This window comes from Excalfactoria chinensis, chromosome 3 (genome assembly GCF_039878825.1).
Source record: "Excalfactoria chinensis isolate bCotChi1 chromosome 3, bCotChi1.hap2, whole genome shotgun sequence".
Taxonomy (NCBI): domain Eukaryota; kingdom Metazoa; phylum Chordata; class Aves; order Galliformes; family Phasianidae; genus Excalfactoria; species Excalfactoria chinensis.
The window spans coordinates 88,348,864-88,374,941 of NC_092827.1; the positions used below are offsets into that span (position 1 = coordinate 88,348,864).

Genomic DNA, 26,078 nt, shown 5'->3' on the forward strand with positions numbered 1-26,078 from the left:
AAACCCCAAAGAGCAAACGTTAAGGGTGCTCTTAAGTGCAAGGGAGACAAACTGCACATAACTGCCAGGAGATGCCTTTGCATACGCGGACAGAATCCTTCAACGCGACCGTCAGTTCTATCAAGCGCCCGTTTGTTTTTGGAGCGGCCTCGGCATTTTGTCCACTGGAAAGAGCGTTTTATTTTCTCCCCGACATTCGATAACCCGTCAGTAACACTCCATTACAGCACCGACCCCTCTGCTCTGCGCCTTTCCTGCTCCTTTTCCTAAGGAGGGTCCGCCCGCTGCCTCCACCCGCGGCAGGGCCCTCCTCCGCCACCTCGCCTCCCGCCGGCGCTGCTGACGTGTCTGCTCCCTCCCTGCCGCCGGCGCCCGCCAACATGGCCGCATCGGCGCCGCCGGACCCCCGGCTGCTCCTGGCCGTGCTGCTGCTCCTGCCGCCGCCGGGCCCGCTCTGCGCCGCCGGGCCCGAGCTGAGCCGCCGCTTCACCGAGCGCAAGCGCTGCGCCGACCCCGAGTGCAGCAGTGAGTGCCGTGTGGGGCGGTGCGGTGCGGTGCGGTGCGGGCGGTGGGGGGGCCTTGCCTTTCCTCAGCGCTGGGCACAAAAACGCGCCCGCGGGGTGGTCGCTGCCTCTGGGAGGGCCCCGCGGTGCCGGCGGTGCGTTCGGTCGCCCGCGGGATGCGTGCCAACGTTGAGTTCCGGCGGGGGGGCTCTCCGTTCTCTCAGCCCGCGTGGGGCCGCGGGTTGGCGTGGGGATGGGGCAGAGCCGCTCCGAGCGGGACGCGTTCTGCACCGCCCGCTGAGCTCATCCTGCGCAGCAAGTTTCAGAGCCCACCAGCTCCTTTTCTTCTGTGCTGTCCGGGTATTTTTATGCTTTGCATAACGTGAGCCTTATTCTCTACGAGACGAGTTTCAGCCCGTCTTATTTAATATTAATAATTAGCCTCGTAGAGCACTTCTCGGATGCAATTCTCGAGTGCTTTATCAAGCTCTCCATCGGTGAGCTTGCATTTTATCTCCAGTCTTCTATTTTCTCTTACGCCTTCATCTGTCGACCTGAGATTCACCCTGTGAGTGCAGCGAGGTCTTATTTTCTGCCAATTAGGGAAGGCTCCTGTCATAAAACTGTTACTTTTTTATTGTTATTATTTTAAGTAATACTCTCTTTATTTTCTCTCTACAGAACTAATGTGCCGAGGGAAAGCAATGAAGGATTTTCAAGGTCCGGACTGTCGTTTTGTAAATTTTAAGAAAGGAGAAACAGTATACGTGTATTACAAACTAATAGGAATGTCAACTGAGCTTTGGGCTGGAAGCGTAAGTGCTGCAAAGCGTTTGTTCTCTTGCCTTTCTTGGTATTTGCTGTCAGAATGTTTTGTTTGTTTTGCTTTGTACAAGAAAACTCATGTTTTTTCACCTGGATGATGAATGCCATTTGATCTCGAGGCTGATGTGAAATGGGATGGATCTCGAGGCATCCTAACATGGGCTTAAAAACTGTTTCTTTTAGAAAGCTTTCTTTGTGTTGAAGGACTTGCATTGCAGCACTGGAACTGGTGGCTCACGAGCTGTCTGGAAGCTGAACTTCCCATCCCATCTAGTGAGGCTTAAACCTGCACTTGTGTTTATCCATGAGGTGGTGTCTTCCTGGCCTCGGTATAATCTTTCTAAAGATTGTCCCTTAGATGTGTCTTAATTACGTTTCTCTTCTTAATATTCAGCTGCCATCTTGGCTTCTTTTTTTTAATATATAATCTAAGGTGCATGTAGAATTGGAAAGAAAAAAAAGTAATTAGACTAAGAAGAATCACGGTAAATTGGACTTGAAGAGGTCTGTCTCTGTCATTCAGCTTTGGTGGCTCATTGTAGCAGCTTGCAGGACAGGGACCATATCTGAGTTGTCATTTTCTTTGGGCAGTCTGAGCAGGCAGCAGGTAATGGGAAAGGAGCATTCCTGCAGCACGCCCTTCTCTAGATGGGAGCTTAAAGTTATTTAAAAAAAATAAATAAACCACCAGCAACAAAAAAGTGCTCTGGGATTTAATAATGATGTGCATGTTATTTGTCTGGTAGAAGCAGAGCTGAGATACCCTACAGGAAGAGATGTGTTTGTGGGCTTCCACTGAAAATCTGAGAGGTTGTTTAGTCCACCTCCCTGTTGCCCCCTGTCCTTGCTACTCCCTGCACCTTCTTCTTGTGTCTGAAGTGTTGATTTCAGCCTCACTCCTTGCTCTGCCCTGCTGCCAAGGGAAGGCAGTTGTCTGTCACTGTGTCACAGGCTGATGGAAGCTGCACCTGGCTGTGTGCTGAGGGACCAGTGGTTTGGTGATGGGCAGGAGGTATGGCTTTCCCTGACCTGCTCAGGCTGGGTGTGGACAGCCAAGCTCTCAGCAGGAGCTGAATCCAATTAGAACAATACAGAAGAGAACAGAAAGCTGCAGCAGGCAGTTAAAGAAGAGTTCATAATTGCATCGTGCTGGTAATTCCCTTCTGACATGTACTGGGCCATAAATAATCTGGTTAATTAGATGGTGGAGGTTTCCAGGGCTGCCAGTTCTTGAGATGAGGAGTAGTAACATGGGGTGGACTGTGCATCTCCTAGTGACAAGGTGTAGTCCAGACTGTAAGATCAAACAGCAGCTTTAAGGTAATTGCTGCGTTAATGTGCAGTTCAACCCTATTCACCAACTGGAAGCTCATGCAGTGGTTAGGTGTGTCTCCAAGTTAAAAAGGTTTTTTATTTTCTCTAAGTTTAACAAGTAAAAGCTGAAGTTGGCAGGTCTAGAGGTACGATGAAACTTGTTTGCTGTCATTTTAAATTGTGTTATGTGCTTTTCTGTGCTTCTTAAAACGATAACAGGCTAATTCAGCCACTTTTTCCTCATTTCTCTGGTCCTGCCTGCTGATGCTCAGCTGGTGATGGTGCAACTAGTTTGCAAATGCAGTGAAGGGAGCAGAGGTGCCTTCCCATGCACATTCAGCAGGGGACTGGCACATCTGACCCTGCTGCTGACCCCGCAGTCGTGCACTTGTGGGTTGTGCTGTGGTCACTCATGCACCGTGACTTAGGTCAGATTTGGCAGCTTGATTTATGGTGACCAGCCATGTCTGTTGTGTGCAGTTTTGGAGCTAGGGGGAGGCTCTTTCTGGCTAATTAAAATCAAGCTACCTAGCAGGCTCTGTGTTCAAACAAATTCCTTCTGCCGCAGCCTGTTTAGTATCTTGTCGCATGACTTTGTGTCATTTGATCGCATGTGTTTACCCTACTGACTTCTTCCATTTGCTGGAGTTTTGGAGGAAATTATTTATTAGAACCTAACAGAAACTATGAATTTAAGAGACAACTCTCACTTTGTGACCTTCAGGTGGGGGCAGAGGTTAGGCGAATGTGTGCATGGGAAGTTTGGATTACTGCATGCTGGGGTTTGTTTCAAACGAGATAGAAATACAGACTATAATCCTGGAGCTGTTTTTAAGGAGCCATGAGAATTACAGCAGTATTTCTGACCTGCAGGGAGATGATCCCTTAGGGAAAGAATCACTAAAGGTGAACAATCTGCATCGGTTGGGTTTGGGCTTTATTTGCCGTTGCAAAATTCACTCCACCCTTTTCAAGCTATTGTTGATTTTTTGCCCTGTGCTGGCAAACATGCTGCACTGTAGCAAAATAGAGCCTTTATTTTATGATCCCAGCCTTGTATACTTTATTACTTGCAGAATTTCCATTGACTTTGGTATTTTGCGTGCGAAAAATTTCTGGAACTCAACCCTAGTATGTATTCTGCACGTGACATGGCAGGCTGGTTTTGGCATTAGTACAGCAAAGCCAAATGCTAGGGGGCAATATTCCACAAACATTATTTATTTGTGACTTTACAAGTTTCACGAATAACTCACTTCTAAGAAAATATGTGAGTTTTTCCCAAAACCAGAAGGTGGAGCATGTGTGTCACTGTCACTGCCCCATGCACCACGTCCTACTCTACTACTATCCTTCTCTTTAGTGTTTACCTCCCACTGTTTACAGTGTTGTGTTTTGCAATGTAGATTTTTCTCCTGTGTAGTTCACCTGCCCTCTGCCCTCATCTTTACCAGAGTCCAGAGCTCCAAAACCACACAGGGAATTCAAGTTAAGACTGGTCCTTTTTAGCAAGGCATTACAGCAAAGACGCTTTAAGTTCTTGCTGCAAAAGGCTATTTCATCTTACAACAAAGATTTTTTGCTTTGATCCAATGTTGAGAAAACTATTTCTGTCCTTCTATTACAAGAAATAGACTTTGCTGTGGATCATGCTCCCCCCGGTGTCTTGTATAGGGTAGCAGGATGGAAGAAAGGTAGGATAAATATAGATTTCAGGTAAGCCAGGCTGGCATGTCTCAGGACCCAGAGGGTGAGGAAATTTATTCCTGTCATCTCTGTATTTCCTTAACGTTGTTAGTGTTTAGAAAGGGCAGACCGTATCTACTTCCTTCTTTCGGCAGGTTGGAGTACTTGTGATGTCAGCGCTTTAGGGTTTTAAGATTGGAAAAGTTTTGAGCATCCAGTTTTTCCAGCTAACTGTTGTCTCATGGAGGTAAAAGTAGTGTATGGGGCTGGCTTTGTGGTCAGCAGTGTTTGCTGAGGCTGCTGCAGCTGGTGTTGCATGTGGGCATTGGAGGGGACAGATGCTGTACACACTCCTGCATGGTTTAGTCCCCTCGGGGCATTTTATCTGGGAAGGGAGTGAAAGTGTCTTTTATAGTGATCTGAAAGGTGCATCTGCCTTCTTTTCACGGCGTTCTTAATGCCTTTTCTCTATCATGTCTGTATAGAATGAGAAATGTTTCCTTCACTTGCACAGTGGAGCATTATTTTCCTTTACAAGACTGGATTTGTAGGGAGAGGAACAGACAAAATTTTGGGCATGCAGATCCTGTATATTTCATAAACCACATAAAAGGCAAACTGGGTCACTGCAGAGGAGTTGTATGGTCAGCTAGAATTACGCCAAATGAGTTTCAAATTGTGATGTCTAATTATAATGGGAGTCACTGAGATTAGTCCGTAAGAAGGCTACTTTGAAGCTTTTGTTTTAAAACTGAAGTACAAGTTCATGGAGAGAAATATGTCAGATTGGAATAAAACTGAACTATGCAGTACAAGGACAAAAGGCTGCATCTTTTCTGTAAGAGCACGATTAGTTGTCTCTGTGGTGTGTTCACAAAAGAAGTGTGTGTGTTTGGGGATGTAATAGATTTATTTTCCCCCCTGTCTCTAACTTAGTGGTTTCAACTATGGGTAGGAGGTTTTGGGTGGGAAATAGTTAACAAAGGAAGTCCTGCTATGTACCAGTACCTTGCTTCCATAGTTTTGAAGAATGTTAGTAAGTGTTATCTGCTGGATACGGTCTTTCTCTTCTCTATGCCTTTGTGGATTCAGAAAATTTCAGCCCTGTTGAGCCTGTTTTTAGTAATGTCAGTGTAGCAACGCTTGTCTGCGTATTCCTAACTATTTTAACATAATTACTTTCCTTTTTTTTCCCTTTAAATTTGATCTGTAACTGTCCGCCCAAAGACTGTCTACCCAAAGAAACGTCATGAAAATTGGTAATTGTCTTCTTTCTCCTCCTCCATCAACAACAAAAGCAACAACCAAGAAATGACCAACATTTTTCTTTCTTCCAGATTTTTGGTCCTCTAGGAACCCTGTACCTTTCTGGGTGTGTCCACCGGGCACTAATTACCCAAATTATCTAATCTGTGTAGTGATAGTATGCTTTTAATATTGGCTTCTTGACAGCTGTTGTCAGAGCTCTCGAGCAAGCAGTAATGTCTAGATCTTATCCAGTTAGTGATAAGGGAGTTTCATGTCTTCCACTATTTGCTTTGGTGTAGCGTGTTGCCTCTCTTTAGAGCAGATGTCTGTAACTAGTTGTTGCTCAGTGCAGATCAACAATGACATTGCAGAGGGGGCATATTTTCCATACAGGTTTTAAAATAGACTACTGTATTACCTCAGGGGCAGTTTTGAGCTTTCCTAACATCCACTTTTTTGCCTTGAACTTCAAAGTGAATATATTTACAGGCATGAAATATTGACTAATAAGGTTTACATTCATGCACAAGGGCACTCTAATGCTTACTAATTGAGGAAGTTCTGATGCAAATACGGCACTGATGAGAGAGCATACGATAGCAGTTAAAACACATGTGAGGCAGAGTACTTGGGATTCACTCCCAAATCTGCTAATTCTGTATATTGGCCTTTAAAACATAAATCATAAAACTTTGCAACTTCACAAAACTGTGGTGAAATGTGAACATAAAATCAGTGGAAACTACTGTATGAACAAGGTATTGCTAATCTTTTTCTTCTGCTCACTGTGTTAAGTTTTGTCTAGAAATACTAGGGGATGAGATTGACATGTTTATTACTGCTGTCTGTAATTAGGATCTTAACAGTCACATGATTTCAGAAGCTTTTTTTTTCAGCAATTTTTCTTTGCTTGCCTTTGTTTTCTGGCAGATTGGAAGTGATTTTGGATATTTTCCAAAGGATTTACTTGAAATAAATCACAATTATACCAATGAGGAGCTAGAGTTACCAACAGAAGTAAGTCTTATATGTTATTGTTGCTTTTTTAATTGCACTTCTTACTGTTTCCTACGTCAGCATTCAATAAAATCACTGAGAAGGAGGATGGGGAGTGGTCAGCAATCCTGTTACTCTTTTTTTTTTCAGTAAGCAGCTAAGTACATTTGTTCACATATGTTTGTATAGATACGCATGTGCAATCACCAGCTCAAATTCTGGGCTCTGATGCTTCGCTTCTTGAATAATGTTTTTTTTTGTAAATAAAATGTATTTTGATTGAGTTCTAGAAATGCTGCTAGAAATGCTCACGTGTAAGTAAGTTGTCTGGTATGTATTCATAATTGTTTATTTTCCCAACTGCAGAAGTCTGAAAGTGCTATCAGAAACAAGCAAAACCCGTCTGCTATTAGTCTTTTGAGTTAGAAATGATCCTTCAAGGCTTACACAGATGACACTCGTGTAGTAATAGCTAGTAACTCCAGAACTGCTACTACAGATGCAGCTTCAGAACCTGAAAAAATTGTATTCAGTGTCTTGTGCTGCAGTTTATTATTTCAGAAACTGTGTGACAGGCAGCTGCTGCTTAGAGGGCATGGTCAGTTGAGAAGAAACCGGTTAATAACGCTTGGGACAGTGACATTTGCTTTCTTCTCCTTCATACATTCAGCAACTGAATTGTTCTTAATTCAGAATGTATGTGATGATTAAATTAGAATACTGTCGAGTCCATTACTGTATTCTCTTTTGTTCTTTACTAGAAGGTCTTAAAAGAGATCAAACCATTTACTTTTTATTTAAGTTTTGGCAAAAGTTCTACTGATTTGAGAGAGAGTTTTGGTTAGGAATTCCGCATGATTAATAGCATTGCTGCTGTACCTCCATATTTCTGTAGCTGAACAAGAGGGTTGGGTCTCATCATTGTAAAATGTAAAATAAATAAGTAATAACGACTACATACTGTTTTTCATTTCAGGAAACAGACTTCGTTTGCTTTCAAGATGGAAGAGATGACTTTGATAACTATAACGTGGATGAACTTTTGAAGTCATCAGAAGAGACGATAGCAAATGAAAGGGACACTGAATTAAGAGATCCAGGGACAAAACCAGCTGGAAGAAATGAGAGGGATGAAGAGGAGGGAAAGGTTGATACGGTAGAGTTCCATGATGCTTTAGAGACAGACAATCTTGAACTTGCGACCAAGGAAGATAAGGAAGCCCTTGCCATGACAGAGGAGGTAGACAGTTTTCTTAAAGAAGGAACTGAAAATGCTGGGATGAACCCCACTGTTAATAATCATGAAGAAATCTCTCAGGGAGAACAAATTGCACATGAGCACTTACAAGGAATGTTAAATGAGAATCTAAAAGGGCTAGAAAGTGAAAATACCAAAAACTCTAGTATTCCTCAGGGTGAAACTAATCAACTTGACAAAGAGGGTGAAGAAGTCAATGCCTATACACTTCTAAACAGAGAGCTCTCTGTGAACTTGAAAACAAAATTTGGCTCAACTGCTGATGCTGTTGTATCAGATGATGAAGTGACTCGCCTCGTTACATCGATGGAAAATGATTTTAATGAAGATTTGAGCAATAATGCTTATGATGCAGAGGAGGAGTCAGACTCTCTAGATCAGTTTGAAGAAATTCCTTTGCTGTCATTTATGTCAGAAGAAGAAAGCGTGTCCCCAGTGGATTCAGAAGCTGATGAAAGCAATGGCTTTGAGTCAAAACATCTTAAACTTGATGAATATGCAAATGGTGCTACAGAGCTACACAACCAAAGAGACAATGAGGAAGAACGTGATTCAGATGCATTAATTACTAAAGATGCCTTCAGTGAGAACAAGAAGTCGGGTGATAGTGTAAATATGGACATGTTTGAATCTGAACAAACAAAAGAGAAGCGGGATGAAGCCATGCCTGTTAGCAAGAGAGAAGCACCAACAGCAGCTCAACTTGATGATCTCTCCAAAGAACTCATTACAGGGGAACCTGTAGGTGCAAGTGACCCAGATTCAAAAGAAAAAACAAACAAAACCGAACAGTTTGAAGAGCAGCTCACAACTGATGAAACGGCGTTGCAACCTAAAGAGCTGAAGAGTGCAACTGTGCCTGATCCTCGTGTTTTGCATAGTCCAGGAGATGGTCTGAAGTTCAAATCATTTGTTGAAAGTAAGCAAGATGCTTTAAGTCCACCTGCTGGTGATGTGAACCAAAGTCCAGAAGGAGTGCCACTTGCTGAAATAGAGAAAGAAGAGGAGAAGGATGAGGGTGATACCTTGAAGGAGAGCTCAGAAAGTAATATTAAGCACAGAAAGTTATGGGAGAAAATGAAGGAGAAAGGAAAAGCTAAGGATGAGCCTTCTGGTGATATTCCTGCAAAACCAGTGGAAGATGTACAAAATGCATCACAAAGTGATGCAGGAGATACTGAGCTTCTAAAAGACAAACTGGAGCAAGGAATGCCTGTGCTGGAAAAAGAAATCCTAGGACAGGAAGAAGATTTGAAACAAACAGGGGAGGCTGATCGTGAAAATCAAAGGCCCATCTCTGTTAAGAAAGAACCTGAAACAGAGAGGGGAAACGTGAAAGAACCCTCTGCAGATGAGGGAGACCCAAGCCGTAGAGGAGCTGCTGAACAACTTAGGCCATGGGAAAATGAGACTGAGTATTCAGAGGCAGATGTGAAAGAAGAGCTTTCAAGAAATCTTGGCAAGATGACGATACTTGAAGAAAGCATTGAGAAAAGTTCCCCAGAAGAAAAGTCAAGCAGTGCTACACAGAATACTGATGCGGAGAATTCTACTCAGCAAGGAATTGTTCGTTCTGATAATGAAGGCTCAGACAGAAATCTTGGCACAAGTTCAGCTGGAGAAAAAACCCTAAGGCTAGATTTGCAGTCCGAAGAGCCAGATGCTGAAGAAGACCCTGACTTGAAGCAAGAGGAAGAACTACTGGAAGATGAGAATGCTGCAAGTGCAAAGCTGTTGCAAGCAAGGCTTGCAAATGTACAGTTGCCCGATGGTCAGACAACTAGAAGTACAAATCCTGAATCAGGAGTGCTGAGCGAAGCTGTTACAGGAACTGTAAATCCTACTTATGAAACGGGAGAGGAAACAAACTTATTTTCTGAGGAGGCTAAAAAAATAAGCAGGGTGCAGGATGCACATGAGGCCAGAAACAAAGGGGTTGACAAAGCGGTGAGTGAAGATACCACATTCGATGAGATTGAACGTGTCATGGAAGACAACAAAGAGTCTTCTGAAGCTGAGAAACCATCAGCTGTGGATGAATATAACTTCAGATTTCCTGATAGACAGGACAGCAATGACTTTAACCAAAGGAAAGACCATCCGCTAGAGGGCATTTCACCGGGAGACTCAAAAGAAATTCAAATTTCAGAGGATACAAGAAACACCCGCCAGCATTCCGCACATTTCCCCAGCCCTGCTGAGATGTCAGCAGTCACCAATGACAATGTAACGGACTACAGTGAGTCTGTGAAGCGACTCACAATCACAAGAGATTTCCTTGATGAAAAGCGTGTGATACGCCTGCAGAAGTACCTTGGGCTCCAAAATGTGATTAGGATTGAAGCCATGTTTCAGGACATGAAGATAGAGATGGAGCTTGCTCGGAAGGCAAGCAAGAACAATGAAGAAATCGAAAAAGCTTTGGATCAGATACTTAAGTCTTCAGACTCGAGCATTATGGATGTTGTAGGAAGGGTCCTGGATTCCAGGGTGGCAGAAAATCAAGAGGAGGTGGTAAAAGAAATGGATTTGTATGATGAAGAAAGTGCACTGATGGACGATATTCAAGAATTAATATACTCTTTAAGAAGTAAATACTCATCTGCTAGCGAGAGTGTTCCACTTGCTTCTTTTCTAGAACAGGAAGAAGATCAGCTGCATGCTCAAGGTAAGATATCGGAATGCATGTGTGTGGAGAGTTTGAGAGAGCTTTCTGTTGTGCATAAGCAGACCGAAAAGAAAAATAAATCATTGTTAACTGACTTGGCATTTAGATCGATAAAATGGAAGTAAAACCATATCCCAAACAACACTGTGTACACGAAAAAAGCTTTCTGTGTAAGAGAGGGGAATCTGAGGGTGAATATGGCTAGGAGGAGATATCAACTCAGGTGTTCCTACCGTCTTGTTTTTGTCCATGTTCATAAAAAGAAAGGTGTGTGAGCATAAATACTGAACAAACTGATCTTTTTGGTGGGGTTGGAACCAGTCCTCGAGTCTGTTACACTCTTGCTGTTTTCTAATTAACATGTAAGGTGGTAAGATGTGCCCTTAGCAAGACTTCTTTCACAGCAGTACATATGCAGTATGTGATTTCTGATAAAGCGCCATTGAAAACAGTACAAATAGCTCACTGTGTGGTCAGTGGTTGATACTCTGTGTAAGTTCTATAGAGACATTTAATTAGATGGCACTGAAACTCATATAGATTCGAGTTGGAGTGTCAAAAAGTATCAAGAAAGCTTTGTCAAATGCAGTATTTCACTTGAGGCAGCTGTGAGCAAGAACTGCGCATCACTTCAGTGCTTAAATTCTTGTCTTTCTGTCACAGGTGCTGCAAAAGAAGCTGAATATGACACAGCTCCTGTCAGAAACTTACATGGCACCGATGAGAGCAATCAGAAGTTTCAGCAGCTTGAAGACAAGAGGCCATTTCTTCCTATGGAGGAAGAGGAGGAGGAGGAAACCGCTGTTAATATTCCACCTGAGGATGAGGGAGCCACCTTGGATAAGAGAGAAGCTGAAGATGGGTACAGCAGTGAAAGAGGATTGCCACTGGCTGATTCCTTTGGGGCAGCTGATGCAGGAGGGAGTGCCAAGGGAGATACTGCTCCAGGTAACCTTCTGCAATTCGGTCGCTTTGTTATTTTGCTCCTAAAGAGGAGTATGGCTGAATAGTTCTCTGAGAGATATTGCAGGGGAGTTCACTGATGTTTTTGTTGAACGTTGGTGTAATCCTGAGTTGTTACTAATCACTGACATCCCCTCTGGTGGTGCTGCTGTGTAACTGCCGCTTGCCTTGCTAAAGATTTTTCTACTGTATTTTTGCTCTATGGAAACAAGAAGAGTAACGTTCTCTTGTGAGCCCCATTATCCTAACTCATTGCTGGGGCCGGTGGGCTGTGTCAGGGTGGTAGCAGATAAGAGAGCAGTGATGGCAGCCCAGGTTTTCTTCACTTGTGGAAGGGGTTGGTGATCCAGCCATTGGGCTATAGAACCACCATCTCTTGCCCTGTTCTTTTAAACCCTCAGCTGTTCCTCTTCCAGAAATACTTTTCAGGGCAACTCGAGCTTCGTTCAGGCAGTCCAGTCATTTCTGGCTAAGATTCTGCTGGAGAAGGTGAAAGATTTGACTCGGTTCTGCCACGGGGGAGAAATTGGCCCTTCTGGAGCATGTGTGGTCACTGTGCCAAGGAGGGATCCTGCTGCTGCCCCCTTCTCTCGCGCTGTTTTGCTTGCTGTGCTAAGCTCAGCTTTGCTGTTCTGCATTCACCTCTGATTCCACTTCGAGGTTTTCCCAAGCACTCAGATAAAGTGCAGGCACACCTCGCTTAGCCTTTGTACCTCGTGAGGTGCTGCGCCACCCCCGCAACCGAGCAGCTTCTGAGGGAAACCTGCCTATAAAGACCGCGGACGATGTTTTAAAGGTCCGGTGAGGCTAAGCGCTCAGACGTTCCGTTGTGTTTCAGACCACGTTCCGGGCGTCCCGCCGTCCCTCCCCGCAGATCCCGTTGCCGTGCCACCAGGAGGCGGCGCCTCAGGGGCAGCGCCGAGCGGGGCGTTGCGCCGTTTGCTGCGCCAGGTGAGTGGCGGGCCGCCGGCGGCGCGCGGCGATGACGTAGCGCGGGGCGGGGGGGGGGACAGCGGCGGGCTGACGTGTGCCTGCCCTGCGAGTCGGCGGGCGCCGCCATGGAGCCGACGGGCGGCGCCGAGCCCCCGGAACAACGGCTGCTGAAGGTGGGCGCGCGCACGGCCGTTACCGGGGCGGGCGGTTGCGTCAGGCGGCGCCTTGGCTGACCAGCCTCCTTCCCCTCAGCGACGGGCGGCTCCGACGGGGGGGTATCCCGCAGCGCGGCGGGGGCCGCTCGTGGCAGCTGACGGCTGCGGCGGGGCGCCGGTGGTGGGTCCGGGGGCCGCACCGACCTTCCGTCGGCTGCCGTGCGCAGACAGCGCGGCCTGTGCGGCTCAGCGCGGCCTGTAGAGACAGACGTATCACGAGATAGATGGCATATGACCCTGTGACAAGGGTGAGCGGTGGTGACAGAGCTGTCGGTGCTGTTTTCTTAACTAACGCCCGGCTGCAAAGTTGGTTTGTTTTTTTTTTTTTCCCCCGTGTTTTTTTCTCGTTGCAGCTGTGTGTGGAAAGGGATCGGATGGCTGCTGGTGCTTTGGAGCAAGATGTGTGTGTGGATGTTTGCTTTGCTAGCAGGTGGGGGTTGCCAGGTGTCTTTCAAATGCTCACACTTCTGAGTAGAAACACAAGCGCCGAGCTGCCGTGTGGTTTTCTGCCTCTCTGGCTTTTGGTTTCGTACAGAATTGCATACAGGCCCTAGATGCAACTCAGGCTCTGCGAGGGGCATAGAAACACTTGTCAGACTGCTCACTTCACCTGTCAGGCCTTCCTTTACTGCTCGCTTTACCTGAGCGCTTAATGGAGTCGTATTCACTGCCGTTCTTGTTGTTGGCTTTCAGTTGGCTGCCACCCTGCCTGAGGATATTCGTCCTGGGCCCGATTTCCACGGCCTTCCATGGGAGCCTGTCATTGTCACTGCCTTAGTGGGGATGGCCACACTTGCTATCATTTTCTGGAGAACCTGCCTTTCGGTGAGTGTACCTCGTGAGTCTGCTGATCCTTCAGGGACTGTTGTTTATGTCAGCAAACCTTTTTGGCATTAGGGATGTCAAAGCAGTATGCTTTTCCATTTAGAGTGTTAGTATCAATTAAATGCTGGGCTTTGCTGCTAAAATAGTTTGTAGGTTTTTTTCTTACACTAAGAAAGTGTTCCTTTTGTGTTATGTATTGAAGATTTCCTTGTGAGTGGTGATTTCCAAATTAAAATAGAACAATGTGGTGTAACCTAAAAGGCTGAGGAAAGAAAGAGTCAGCATAACTTTGGTGTAAGAGACTCTCCATGTGCTTGAGCCAGTTGCTGGTGGTCTCCAAAACAAGCAGTTAATCCCCCTTCATATTGCCCAGCTGCACCATGCTTAGAAACCAAAAAACCTGATTACAATTTTCACCACAGAGCCCTTCCATGCTCTGCTCCTTCCTCTGCATTGCACTGCTCTTCCATACACAGATAACCTTCTGTGCTACCACCAGTAGCTCTCAGTTGTACCACTGAGTCTCTTAGGGAACGGGTGGGTGAAGATCCCTTAGGACTGTTAATTTTATAGATATCCCTTCCAGTGGTGTGCATTGGAAATCTGGGAAATGCAGTTTAACAGCATAAAAAAAGAGGGAGTCTGAGTTTCTGTATTGGTGTTTTGAAACGAGCAATTGCTGTGAAACATACATTGCTTTAAGACAGGATTGAAGTGAGGTGCACGCTTTGTTATATTAACATATTCATGATTGTTCTTTGCAAAGCAGTTTAATTTTCTTTATGCCTCATGGGATGCGGCCACTTACTGTTATCCTTGTAGTGTCTGAGTAAACAGATACTTGCTTAGGCTCTAGGACAGGTCATTAGCCTAGAAGCTTTTATTAGAAAACAGCTTAAGCTTGTTTGTAGTGTTATTCAACCCCAGTTGGCAGGGAGGGATGTACTTTCCATGTGCTGCTTTAAACTGCGTGTACATGGTAACTTGCTATATAGGAAATATTAGTGCCTTTCACGTATTGCTTACAGCTGTTTTCCTTTTTTCTTCTGTAGGTAAAGAGTAGAATGTATCAAGGTAAGTTTCTCTGTGCTTTTTAGTGTGCTTGCTATTTTGGCACTTAAAAGTTGGGATGGTTGTTTCAGAGGACTGAGAGTTAATCTTCAGTTCCTTTCAAGGAGAGCACTGAGTTCAGGGTTATGGGGTCAGCTGGGCTGCCTACCTGAGTCTGAGGGTTTTGAATATGTGTGAAGTTAAAAGAAACAGTGTGACCCACACCTGTGGGTTAAAGGATGGCGAGGAAAAAGCTCTGTGTGGTTCAACCTGCATGTGATCCGTGGGTTAACTGGTATGATTGTAGTGGGGGAGAATGTTTGCTTTTCTGACTTGCAGTGAATTTTCTTTTCCTTGGTGCCTCTCTTGCCATTTAGGGGGCTGCAGGGAGCCCCAAACTGGCTGCTGTGCAATTGGGAAGGGACCTGCTAAAAGCAGATCCAAATATGGGTGTAGCTTGAAGTGTGTACAACTGATGGGTATTGAATAGAAAAAGCCTTCAAAGTAGGGCAATTTCTGCAATTGGTATTTGAATACAAAATGAAAATGTGGAAGAACTGTCTTTGCACCAAGTCTACCTATTTCCTCCCCACAAACCAAACTGCTTACTTGTCAGTACTCTGTAGTTTCATTTCAGTTACACTGCAGTTCTTTCGTACAGTTCATGCAGGTTGGTGAGATGAAAAAGGCTGTCTTAGATCTGTAAGGAGATTTCAGTGCTGAAATACAGATGTTTTTTGGAGAGGGAAAGAGGCTGTTGTACTGCTGGTACAGAAATTACTTAGCAGCCTTCTCTGAAAGCATGAAGAACACAGGTCTAGCTCTTGTTTTCCTCAGAAAACATTTTCTCATATGATACTATGTAGCAACTACTAAAGCTAAGAGCAAATAAATGTTTTTCAAGCACGATGAATTGGATGTTACTAAAAATCTTTATATATATAGAAGAACATTAGCGGTGACAAAAATGCATAAGAGAGAGCTCTCATTTCCTGGATCATGGGAAGCATTTTGTACCTCAGCAGTCCCTTGTCGGCCCTCCTCTCCTGCAAGCAGAAGGTCTGAGGATCCTCTGCCAGGAGCCCCCGTGTGGGAGGGGAGGGGAGGGAGGAGCAGCAGTTGCCATCACACTGTGTAGGATGTGGTTGGAACAACCGGTGCTTCTTGTTTGTGCCGCAGGATTTGCTGTGGAGCACGTGGGGTTGGGGCGCTCCAATGAAGTAATGCTAATTGGACAATTCTTTAATGTATTACACTTCAGTTATTTTATTGCAGTCATGTAGAATGTGTCCTAAAGGGAGGTTGGAGAGAAACAAAATACGTGTATAAACAACTGTTGCTTGATCACAGCCATTTTTGATGTCCAGAAGTAGTGTCTGTTAGATAGGCATGTGGCTCCTTGGGTATACTGGAGTTCTTTCAGAGCTTTCATCGCATTACTTTTGCTGACCCCACTCAGTTTCAATATTAAAGAAACATGTTGTTGTTTAGGGAAGGCAGCTGCATCTCCTTGAATACCAAAGCAGCAGTCTGAGACTTCTCCAGCATTCTGTAACTTCTTTTGAAGCACCTCCTCTGTGTATAGGTAGCACCTCACTCTGCTCAGCTTTGCCGTTTGTGAGCAGCTCCCACCAAACAGATACAAGAGCCGAATGCGTTGCATCAGTGTTTAATAAGCTTTACTGTCTTGTTTTCAATCCTAACTTTAAATGAAAGCTGGAAGTGCTCAGACTCCTGCAGAGTGAGCTGATTGGCAGGAAATGGACAACTATCCTGGTCTGTGCTGTAGTCCTTTCTTGTATATGTGCCCTGAAGTGATAGCTCTGATTTTGTTTGAAGTACAGTTATTGTAAGCTTTCTTTCTCTTCCTAGTGACTGAAAAGCAACTGGCTGAGAAGATTCAAAACCTCCTACAAGAAAAAACAGAAATGTTAGACAAGTTTTCAGAATGTGATGAAAAGGTATCATTCTGGGTTCTTGTTCCTTGCTGATTTTCTTATTGCTTTAATGGCACAGTCAGTGCAACAGTTTGCATGTTTTTATTTTCCATTCCTATTGGATGTTATGTTGCAAATGTCCTCAATTTCGTTGGTTATTTTTGTGCATAGATAAAGCAAGCAAAGGAATCGATGAAAGCGGCTCAAGAGCAAAAAAGCGTTCTGTCAGATGAAATTGCGGGGCTGAGGGTAAGGAGCACTTAATAGTCTTTGTACTGAAACCAGAAATGTTAATCAGATAACTTGCTTTAGTTGATCTTGTGCTCTTTTTGTGTAGGACACTGTCAAAGGACTAGAAGAAGCGAATCATCAGCTAGATGACAAAATAAAAAGCCTGAGCACAATGCTTGACACAGAGAGAAAACAGAATGCGAAGAAACAGAAAAAAGTAAGAGCAGTCACACCTATGTCTTGCATTGTCCTTACCTTAATTGTGCCCTACTAACTGCTCACAGTCTGTTGGTTAGCAGAGAGGTAGAGAAAATGAGATGAACCACCTCAAAAAGACCTGAAATTAAACGTAGGGTTCATTCCAAGTTCAAGCGGGAGATTCTCTCGACTTCTTTTGTCTTACAAGATTTCTATCAAGTTCTGTGGTTGTGCTTTCACACATAAATGGATTTTGAGCCAAAGCCAGGTAGTCCCATAGCAGCATGGGCTGAAGGTTTTAGGTTGGTAAGAGCGATTTTCTTGTGCTTAGAGGAAACATTTTGTTCTGTAACAAATGTGAGAGTCTCTAAGCTGCCCCTAATTTACATCCAGAGGTGGTATTTAAAAAAAGAAAAAGAAACAAAAAAAACCACTTCATTTTTTTTCTTCCCTTTTTTAAAGCTTGATTTGCTGTAATAATGGTAAGTTCCAAAAGGTTCTTTGGTGTTTTGATCAAAGGTTGTTGCTAATGACAGCAACACGTGGTACTTTCGTTCTAGGCTGTGTTGGTATGAAGGGAGCTTTCCCTGCCATGCACAGGCTGAGTCAAAGGGGAAAGTTGGTTCTAATGTGCAGAGTGTGTTTCTGCTCCTTGCTTCACTGATAAGGCAGCACCGTGTTGCTTCTAGTCTAATTGCTGCTTTGAATGGAAATGTGTTGGTGCTCTCAATTTCCATCTTTGCTTCCAAACTGCATCGAGTACAATAATAACAAAGTCGGGCTCAGCTCCCTCCCAGATCAATACGCGCTCACTGTTCATCTTTTTCTTACGTAGCTCTCTGAAACCCAGAAGTCCTTGGAGAAATTTGAAGAGGCGTTCAGCGTGCATTCTGCAGAGCTGTCTGAGGTAAAGCATCATCTCTGTCCTTTCAGCAGTCACAAGTGTCGGTTCTGTACCAGGAAAACTCATAGCTAGAACCTGATAGAAAATGCTGGCTTGGCAGATTTCAGCTGTTTGCATGCGTATGCCTTTTTCTTTTCTGTTAGCAGGTAATACATAGGTTTTACTCCATTACAGTTTGGTTTTTATGCCTCTTTTTGTTCCTTTCTGTTTCATATATAGGTGCAGATAGCCCTTAATGAATCTAAACTAAGTGAAGAAAAGGTGAAAGCAGAGCTTCAGCATGTGCAAGAAGAGAATGCTAGGCTGAAAAAGAGCAAAGAGCAAGTAAGTTCTGCCAAGGCGAGGCAGCGTTGTTTCTCTTTTGATTAAACCCTGGCACTTCAATCCCAGTTTTCTGGAGTAGATCCTCACAGTGTCTTCATTTTCTTAACCCAGCAGAATCTCACATTTCACATTAAGATTGAATTTAAAGCCCTGAATCCCCACAAGCTGTTTGTGCAAACACACCTCATATCTCAATAATGCCAGTTCCATTGGTTTGATTTTTGTCAGTAACTTATCAAAAAGTTTGTACCGATGCGGTGGTCGCTGTGTGCTCAAGAAATCGCTACTTGGGGTCAGGGCAGAAGGATGTTATAGCAAAGAGCCAAAAATCAGTTCTGAAAGCAGTGCTAATGGAGATCCCCTTTAGCCCTGGAATGTCATGACAGCACTTCTGTGGGTAATGGAAAGTATCTGTTTTCTTTTTCTGTATGTGGCATAAATGCTGTTCTAACGTGGTGTGGTTATCTCCGAGTTGCAATTAGCTCCTAATATTTGATGTGTAGGAGTAGTTTGTGTCTGGTGTTGGAATATTAGAGGTGAAAACTTCAAATTTGTAAAACCACCTAATGATAGGACTTGCAGAAAGACTCCAAGCATCCAGTTCTGCCAGTAGACCGGCAGTGTGTGCCATAAGTGTTAAGTTTGCTCTTCATCTGTGTCCTGTGATGATCAGTTCTTACCTGAGCTGGTAGTAAAACAGGCTTCTGTTACACATTCTAAAATCAAACCAAAGCATTATCTGGCCTTTGTGTTTCTTACAGCTGCTAAAAGAAGCCGAAGGTTGGAGCGAGAGGCACACTGAGCTCACTGAACAGATCAAACTGTATCGGAAGTCTCAGAAGGACATAGAAGAAGCACTTGCCTACAAGGAAAACGAAATCGAAGTAGGTTCCTTGTTACAAGCTTTAAACATTATGTGTTGTGAAATGCTTCGGTATGCTCTACAAAATGCAGAGCAAATCTCTTTTCAGTGATCCTTTAATTTCTGTACTAGGTTTTAACCAACTGCATTATGCAGCTGAAGCAGCTTGACACAGATTCAGCATCTGAGGCCAAGAATGACGGTGAAGGGCTTGAATGGAGCACAAGAGACGATCTGGCCAACGGAGAGTTGCCAGGTACAGTAGTCCGACCTGCTGGCTGATGCACGTAGCAGCTAAAGCGTATCAGGTGATTTGTACGTCTCATGGGGAACAAGGAGAATAACGTGTGCAGCTGATTGTGCTGCAAGTATAGCAAGTGCATGCAGTCTTCGGACAACACAAAGTACTGAATGGAGAAATGCTTCAATGGCCTGTAATCGTTTTTACTTCACTCTTGTAGGTGTAATGACAGTTCTAAAGATTAACTGTATGGAAGCTAGCAATTAAGACCTTTCTGAAAGCTAAAAGTCTCTGCCCTGTCATTGTGCTACATTTATGTTTAGTATGAGTTTGTAGTCAAGAATCGTGGTTATCTCAGGATACCTTTAGGTAATGGTGTCTTTGAATCTGAAAGACTGAAACAGAAATTGGCAAAACTGTTTAGGAAGTTGATCTTCCTTGATAATGGACACATTCACAGTGTCTGTGATTCTGGGGCACTTCTGTTATGTCTCTGATTCCCTCCCTCCAGCCTCCTGAGTTCTTCTAATCCTACAGCATAATTAGGCTGAAAATTCTCATGGCTTGAATTTCATAAACTGCGTCCAGTAATGGACACTGCTCACACTAATATTATAGCGGTGGCTAGAAAGAAAAGCTGCAAGGAGCAATCTTCTGGAGTGCCTTTGGAGTAACTCTGCCAGTTCCCTTGTGCTGGGCAGTGAGTTGCTATTGTGTTTTGTTGCATTTCTTATACAACTCCCTGTCTTTTTTCCTTTGGACCTGTCCCACATTGAAAGGTGGGGAATGGTGTTTTTAACAGCTGTAGAGTCCAGGAAATTGGGGTTAAGAAACAGAGAAAACAAATGCATTTTTCTCTTCTAGATAATGAGAAGATGAAGACTCAGATTAAGCAGATGATGGATGCCTCCAGGGTACGCTATACAAGATGGTGAATAAATACAGTTACATTACTGCTATGCCTGAGATTGTAAACTTTCTGCTGATTCTTTTTTTCTCCAGGTAAAAACTATGTTATCTCTAGTTGAAGAAGACAGAAATTCTCTGCAGTCCAAGCTGAGTGATGAAGTAGCAGCGAGACATGAGCTGGAGGGTGGGTAGACTTAGTAAAACAATTGCTTAGAATGCAGTGCTGTTTGCGATTTAAAAACAACCAGAACACTTAAGTTGCATAACAGTTCCAGTTGCAAATTCCTCACTTACCTCTGCTTCTCCAACAGAGCAAATAAAAAAATTAGAACACAACTCCTCCTCGCTGCAATCAGCCAAAGCTCGGCTGGAAAATGAATGTAAAACACTACAGCAGAAAGTGGAGATTCTCGGTGAACTTTACCAGCAGAAAGAAATGGCGCTCCAGAAGTAAGCCTGCAATTACTCTTCCATGAGATCACTAAATTGTTTGAGTTCATGTTGATAGCTGAGGTGAATGAATCACTAGCACTGAAGAACTACTTGTGAATACAGATGCATGGATCATTCTTGGATTCCTTTATTTTCTTACTGAGATGTCTGTAATACAGTCTCAGTTTAGTGGGGAAAATAGTAGCTAAGATTTGGGGATGTTTTCAGCTCGATGGTGTGTTGTAAGACTGAAGTTCTGATGGTGAAGCAGTAGAAGGATATAAGGCACAAGTGTGTGGGGTTGGAGGAAACAGCACTGGAAGAATGTGAATAGGTTCTGCAGTACCTCAGTACCAAAACCTCTGATCTCATCACCTCAGGATCCAGATGTAACAAACACATACTGGATTTCAAGAAAGAAGCCATCCTTTTGACCTCTCTAACTGGAGGATTTATATTCCTTCCAAACCTTTTAGGAAGTTATACTGCCTGTTTCTCTGTCTCGATTTGGGTTTAGGGCTTCCTGTATTTTTTTCTGGGAAACTGTTCCCCCAGGTAAGTTGAACTGTATCTTAGGAATAGTGAACTTGTGAGTAGTTCAATGGCTTCAGTTTTGGGGGATAGCTCTTGTAAGAGGAAGATGTTAGGAACCTCCTCAGCACAGGCAGAGCAATGTCACAAACAGTACAGTTAGTGAAGAATAAGGTTAAAAAGGGTGTGAAAAATTATCACGTAAGAGACACAGGATGGGTGAAGTACCTTTTTTAATCTGTTTGTTTTTCCTTGTGTAGAAAGCTAACACAAGAAGAGTATGAGCGCCAGGAGAAGGAGCAGAAGCTGTCTGCTGCAGATGAAAAGGCCGTGCTGGCTATCGAGGAAGTGAAAGTTTACAAGTAATTTTGGTTTCCTGAAGGCTGTTGTTTCTCTGTATTTCAGCTACTGAAGAAAACACATTTAATTTCTCTCTTCCCCCCCCTTCTCTTTTGTTTTTCTTTCATAAAGGCAGAGGATTCAAGATATGGAAGAGGAATTGCAGAAAACAGAGAGATCTTATAAAAACCAGGTAAATTGGCTGCTACTTTCTGCATCATTCTAATGCTCTGTAATGAGTTCTAGGAGTTCAAGTTGTCAGAAGAAAAGAATTAACATACCTCTTTTCTTCTCTTCTCAAGATTGCTGCTCATGAGAAAAAAGCACACGACAACTGGGTAAGAGCGTTCTTCTCTTTTTGATATGAACATCTTGTATTTGGCTTCTGGCTGGTGCAGTTAATGCAGCCGGCAAAACTTTCCCTGACAGCTTATTGCCCGTTCTGCTGAGAGAGCTCTGGCTGAAGAGAAGAGAGAAGCAGCCAACCTGAGACAGAAGTGAGTACAGAACAGGCTGCTTTTATTGCCTGGGATCATGCTGTTTCTTAGGCAAGGAGGAGCTTAAATTCTGCAAGGTGCATGGTCAGCCTGTTTCTGTATAATATGGGAGACGGAGAGGTTGGTTTGATCTCTTTGGATACTGACTCTGTGGGGCACATGTGAATAACAACTTTAAGCTTTGAACTTGTTTTGATGGTTAAAATAGGATTTGTGGGTAAAAGCTCAAACATCTTACAGTGTAGTTGCTGTGATATTGTTACTTGTAATACAACAAATACAACTCTTGTGTATGTATTATTATATATAATGTTATATGTATGTAGTGTATAGATATACATGTGTATATGTATACATATATTTAAGTTATTATACTTTACATGTAATTTTAAGTTAAAAAACAATTTGTTGTATTTAGATTAATGGAAGTGAACCAAAAAATCATCATGCTTCAAAGACCGCTCATTGTAAAGCCAACTCCAGGCAGACCTGATCGCCAGGTCCCACCACGCCGAGGTGAGCGCTCCTGTTTGTCCCAAAGCTGTGGGCTCAAAATCAGTCTATTCTTAAAAAAATCATCCATAACCCCAAAAGCGATGGATGATCTAGTAACAAAGCCAACGGGCTTTACTTTTCTTTGTTGATTGTTCTTACTTGCTGCAGGGCCCTTAAGTAGAGATGGTTCTTTTGGTCCGTCGCCTGTAAGTGGAGGAAATCCATCACCCACACAGATGATGGAAGTTCCCAGCAGGCCCCTTTCTGCTCCTCAGAGGGAAGGCTCAAGAGCTGAATTTGGTAAGCAGAGAGGGTTCCTTCCTGTCTTGTGTACCTTACATGCTGCAAACCCAAGAATGCTGAGGTCTGATTGTGGTTCTAGGGGTTATGTAAGTATTGACATTTGCTCTGTTAATACACAGATGGATTTATTTTGAAGTAGCCCAGGCATGTGTTGATCAGAATCTCTGGTGTTGTTTCTCTTAAGGTACAGTGGTAGATGGCCCTCCTGCTTCACGGAGGCCACCAGAGCTCCCTGGAAGGATGTCTGTTCCTGGTAAGTTATGTGGCCTGCCACCAATTGCACAGTGTACTCACTTCATCTTTCACTTCAGCAATGGATCTTGAAGAACCACATTCCTTTTCCCAAAGCCTGACTAAGACCTGCCTTTGTGTCTCTCTCTGCAGATCTTGGTCCTGCTGTAGCATCTCTGATGAGCGGTGGACCGAGAACCTCCTCTCCTGCCACAGCAAAGAATAGGGCGGTAAGCTGAGAAGGAAACAACCTTCAGGAAACATTTCTAATGCACAATTCACTGTACTTCCTGCTGCTGCTTTAACTGTGTCATGTTCTATCTTATGTCTTCCTGTCACTACTTTATTTGATGTCTACCCCTTTCCCCAAAAAAAGCAGCCCTCTCACAGAGAGCCTGAAGCCCCCTGTGTAACTACTGCTTCACCTTCATCTATTGAGCCAGCTACAGTGAGTATTCAGAGGCTGAACATGGTGTTGCACTGCTTTCATGGAGAAGAATAACAGGCTTGGTGTTCTGAACTGCTCAGTAACAAAATGCTCTGTAAAACTAACTAAAGGCTGATACTTCTGTCTCCAAAGGTTTCTCTAATGATGAGCAGCTCCTGTCGTTTTTCTTTTCTAATGGAATTAATTAGACCTTTCTTTTAAGGGCTGCAGGGAAACGCTTCATTTCAGTGTGACTAAGATAATCTTAAGTATTCTTACTTGTAGTATCTCACTGCAGTTCCACATATAACTTTAGGCTCCTGGCCCTTCACCAAAGGGGCATCCACTTGAGGATGCTTCACAAGAGTGATGAATCTCTTCAGCTAAAGCTGTACTTGAAATATTTCTCATCTGAGAGGATGCACAAACTGTTCACTCCTGGGTAGTGCGCACAGTGTTGTGGTTGAGGGGATGATGGTGCAACGTGCCTCCTTATGTTCTACTTGGTTAATGAGTTTTGGGATGTCTTCTTTTTTCCCCCCCTCTAGCTCTTGGCCTGTGGTGAGCGGTTGCAGCATTCAGCAGTGTCAGTATTTCTCCAGTGCAGTGACTAACATGCATTAATATTTACCTCATCTCACACAGGTTAACGTTGGACCCAAAGGCCCCCCTTCTTTCCCAGGGACACCTGTCATGAACTCTCCAGTGATGGGACCTCCACCTGCACCACCTGTTAACTATGGTCCACCACCAGCTCCCTTTCCTGGACACTATGGGCCTGGGCCTCGACCTCTCCCTGTGCCCCTAGGTACAGTTGCATTGCCTTGTGCTCAAACACACCTTTTCCCACTGAGCTTCTCAGAAGCACACTAAAACACAGAATACCATCTGGTAGCAACAGTTTCCCCATTCTTGATGAGGTTTAGCTGTTTTTGCTGTGGCTGTTTGGATGAGTGGGTTTTTCCCCAGTCTCTGTAACATCAAGGTGCTCTTCCTTGATTAGGCTGCAACAGAAACCAGCAGCCAACAAGCACTAGAATAGAATTAGCGACTGCTGAAGTCTTGCATGTGGCTGCTCCAGCAAATTCAGAAATGAACAAGTCAGGTCCAAGTGAAATTTAACTCCACCTTCTCCTTTCCTTCCAGTTTGTGGTGCTCCCTTACCACCACCGGCTGCAAGAGATTTCTTACCTGGCCCACCCTTAGGAATGAGAGATCTGCCTCCTGGCCCGCTGCCGCCCCTTCCGGATCCCAGAGGCTACAGACGTGGGCCCCCTCACTTCCAGCCTCCAGGCCCTCCTATCCCACACGATTACCCGCCAGGCCCACCACCACCACTGCCCGCCTCCAGGGACTACGCACCTTCTCGGAGCAGAGACTTGCCTCCAGCCGGACCCAGAGACTACCCTGCAGGCCCCGCACCGCCACCGGCGGGCTCAAAAGACTACGCACAGCCTCCTGTGCAGAAGCCCTGACTGCAGCCCTGGTTGGTCAGCAGCTCAATGGAACGGCCTCCCGCGCGCTTCCTGCGCTCAGGAAGTTCCGCAGCGGTTCTCGGTTCTCTAATTGAAGCCATTTGTCTCATTTCAGTATATCTCAGTTTTTTCAGGATTGATTTTTATCCAGTCGCTGCAAACATCTTACGTGCATTTATGATCACCTTAAACTCATCCATCCTCTTGGGCTGCAAGAACCTTTCTGTGATGGACTTGAATCTACTCTAAACGTGCAATAGAACGGAATACCTGTGTGGCTAGTTTGAATTAAATGTAGCCTTCGTTACCAGTCGGTGAATGAATTAATTTCTTGAAAAATGTAAATCAAATCATTTCCTGTGGAAATAATTTTTAAGTAAAACGCCATCTTACCTGCCTTCTCCATCACGTCATTAAGCCGCAGTTGTTGTAGGCCAGGAGTTTACATGAGGACTGGGAGCTGTGCTTTGATTTTTATATTTCTTTTTAAAAAACCAAACACGCAGAACTGTCTGGTCAGAGATCAGAAGCACAGATGACACTGTATTCAAAGGAAAGATAGAATAAAAAGCAAAATTCCTTTTGCTACACCCTGAAGGCTTTGTTTCAGTGCCATTTTTTTGTTCAGAAAGAGCACTGGTGTTTAGTCGTTTAAGCAGAGAAAGCTACAGCTACGACCACGCTGAAGAACTGAGTCACAGCTGAGGGACTGCAGATGTCACAAGGTTTAGGGCTGAGTGAGGAACTTGCCAGACTGATAGCCCAGCAGAAGGCTGGCTTGCTTCGCACACCAAGGGATACGGAGCTCTGCTGAAGGCAGGAGGGAGCTGGAAGCTGTATGGATGCCTTGAGGACTCTTGAGCTCCATGGTGACAGGTAGGACAGAAAGGTTAGTGCTCCAGAACTCAAGAAATGAGATTTAACAACCACTTCCAATACTGACCTGCAGCACTCTAAGCAAGGGTGGGGAGGTCAGTTTGCGTCTCAGTATCAAAGAGTAATTCAGCTTCCTCAGCACTAAGTACTTGATATTTATACAATAGAATCTACCTTTTGCCAAAGCAAAGTGGTTTTATGTATATTCTTTCAATCAGTTTATCCACACAGAACACTGGACAGCTTTATAAACATACCTTATGCTTAGAGATGTTCAAAAGTCCAGGAATGTAAAAGTCAAACACCACAAGGATGTTGCAGTGGATGCTGCAGTAGGCAGCACAGCAGGCCCACTTTGCAGGGTTTTAACAGCAAGGTGAAA

The 26,078-nt window shown here is 44.2% G+C and overlaps 1 protein-coding gene across 3 annotated transcripts; it reads left to right on the forward strand.

Moving 5' to 3' along the window:
* Positions 1–218: 218 nt before the first annotated feature.
* MIA3 (MIA SH3 domain ER export factor 3) lies at positions 219–25,417 on the forward strand. 3 transcript variants are annotated; one of them, XM_072330928.1, is made up of 29 exons: positions 219–525; positions 1,185–1,318; positions 6,507–6,593; positions 7,549–10,498; positions 11,162–11,446; positions 12,300–12,412; positions 13,303–13,434; positions 14,487–14,508; positions 16,357–16,445; positions 16,593–16,670; positions 16,759–16,869; positions 17,686–17,757; positions 17,974–18,078; positions 18,840–18,962; positions 19,073–19,196; positions 20,046–20,095; positions 20,184–20,274; positions 20,402–20,540; positions 21,314–21,415; positions 21,525–21,585; positions 21,695–21,730; positions 21,822–21,889; positions 22,308–22,405; positions 22,553–22,684; positions 22,872–22,940; positions 23,072–23,148; positions 23,295–23,366; positions 23,991–24,153; positions 24,492–25,417. In XM_072330928.1, the coding sequence occupies exons 1-29, from the start codon at positions 381–383 to the stop codon at positions 24,818–24,820; spliced, it is 6,057 nt and encodes a 2,018-aa protein (XP_072187029.1). In that variant the 5' UTR covers positions 219–380; the 3' UTR covers positions 24,821–25,417. The 3 variants fall into 3 exon arrangements, with proteins under 3 accessions (XP_072187029.1, XP_072187028.1, XP_072187027.1); XM_072330927.1 differs by lacking the exons at positions 23,991–24,153; positions 24,492–25,417 and adding an exon at positions 23,894–23,983 and having other exon boundaries at positions 313–525; XM_072330926.1 differs by lacking the exon at positions 23,295–23,366 and having other exon boundaries at positions 314–525.
* The last annotated feature ends 661 nt before the right edge of the window (positions 25,418–26,078 follow it).

Excerpts from the sequence above, each read along its gene's own strand:
- MIA3 (XM_072330928.1), top strand. The coding sequence starts at position 381 with ATGGCCGCATCGGCGCCGCCGGACCCCCGGCTGCTCCTGGCCGTGCTG. Across the intron at positions 22,685-22,871 it reads AGGCTCAAGAGCTGAATTTG|GTACAGTGGTAGATGGCCCT; the intron begins GTAAGCAGAGAG and ends GTTTCTCTTAAG. Across the intron at positions 24,154-24,491 it reads ACCTCTCCCTGTGCCCCTAG|TTTGTGGTGCTCCCTTACCA; the intron begins GTACAGTTGCAT and ends CTTTCCTTCCAG.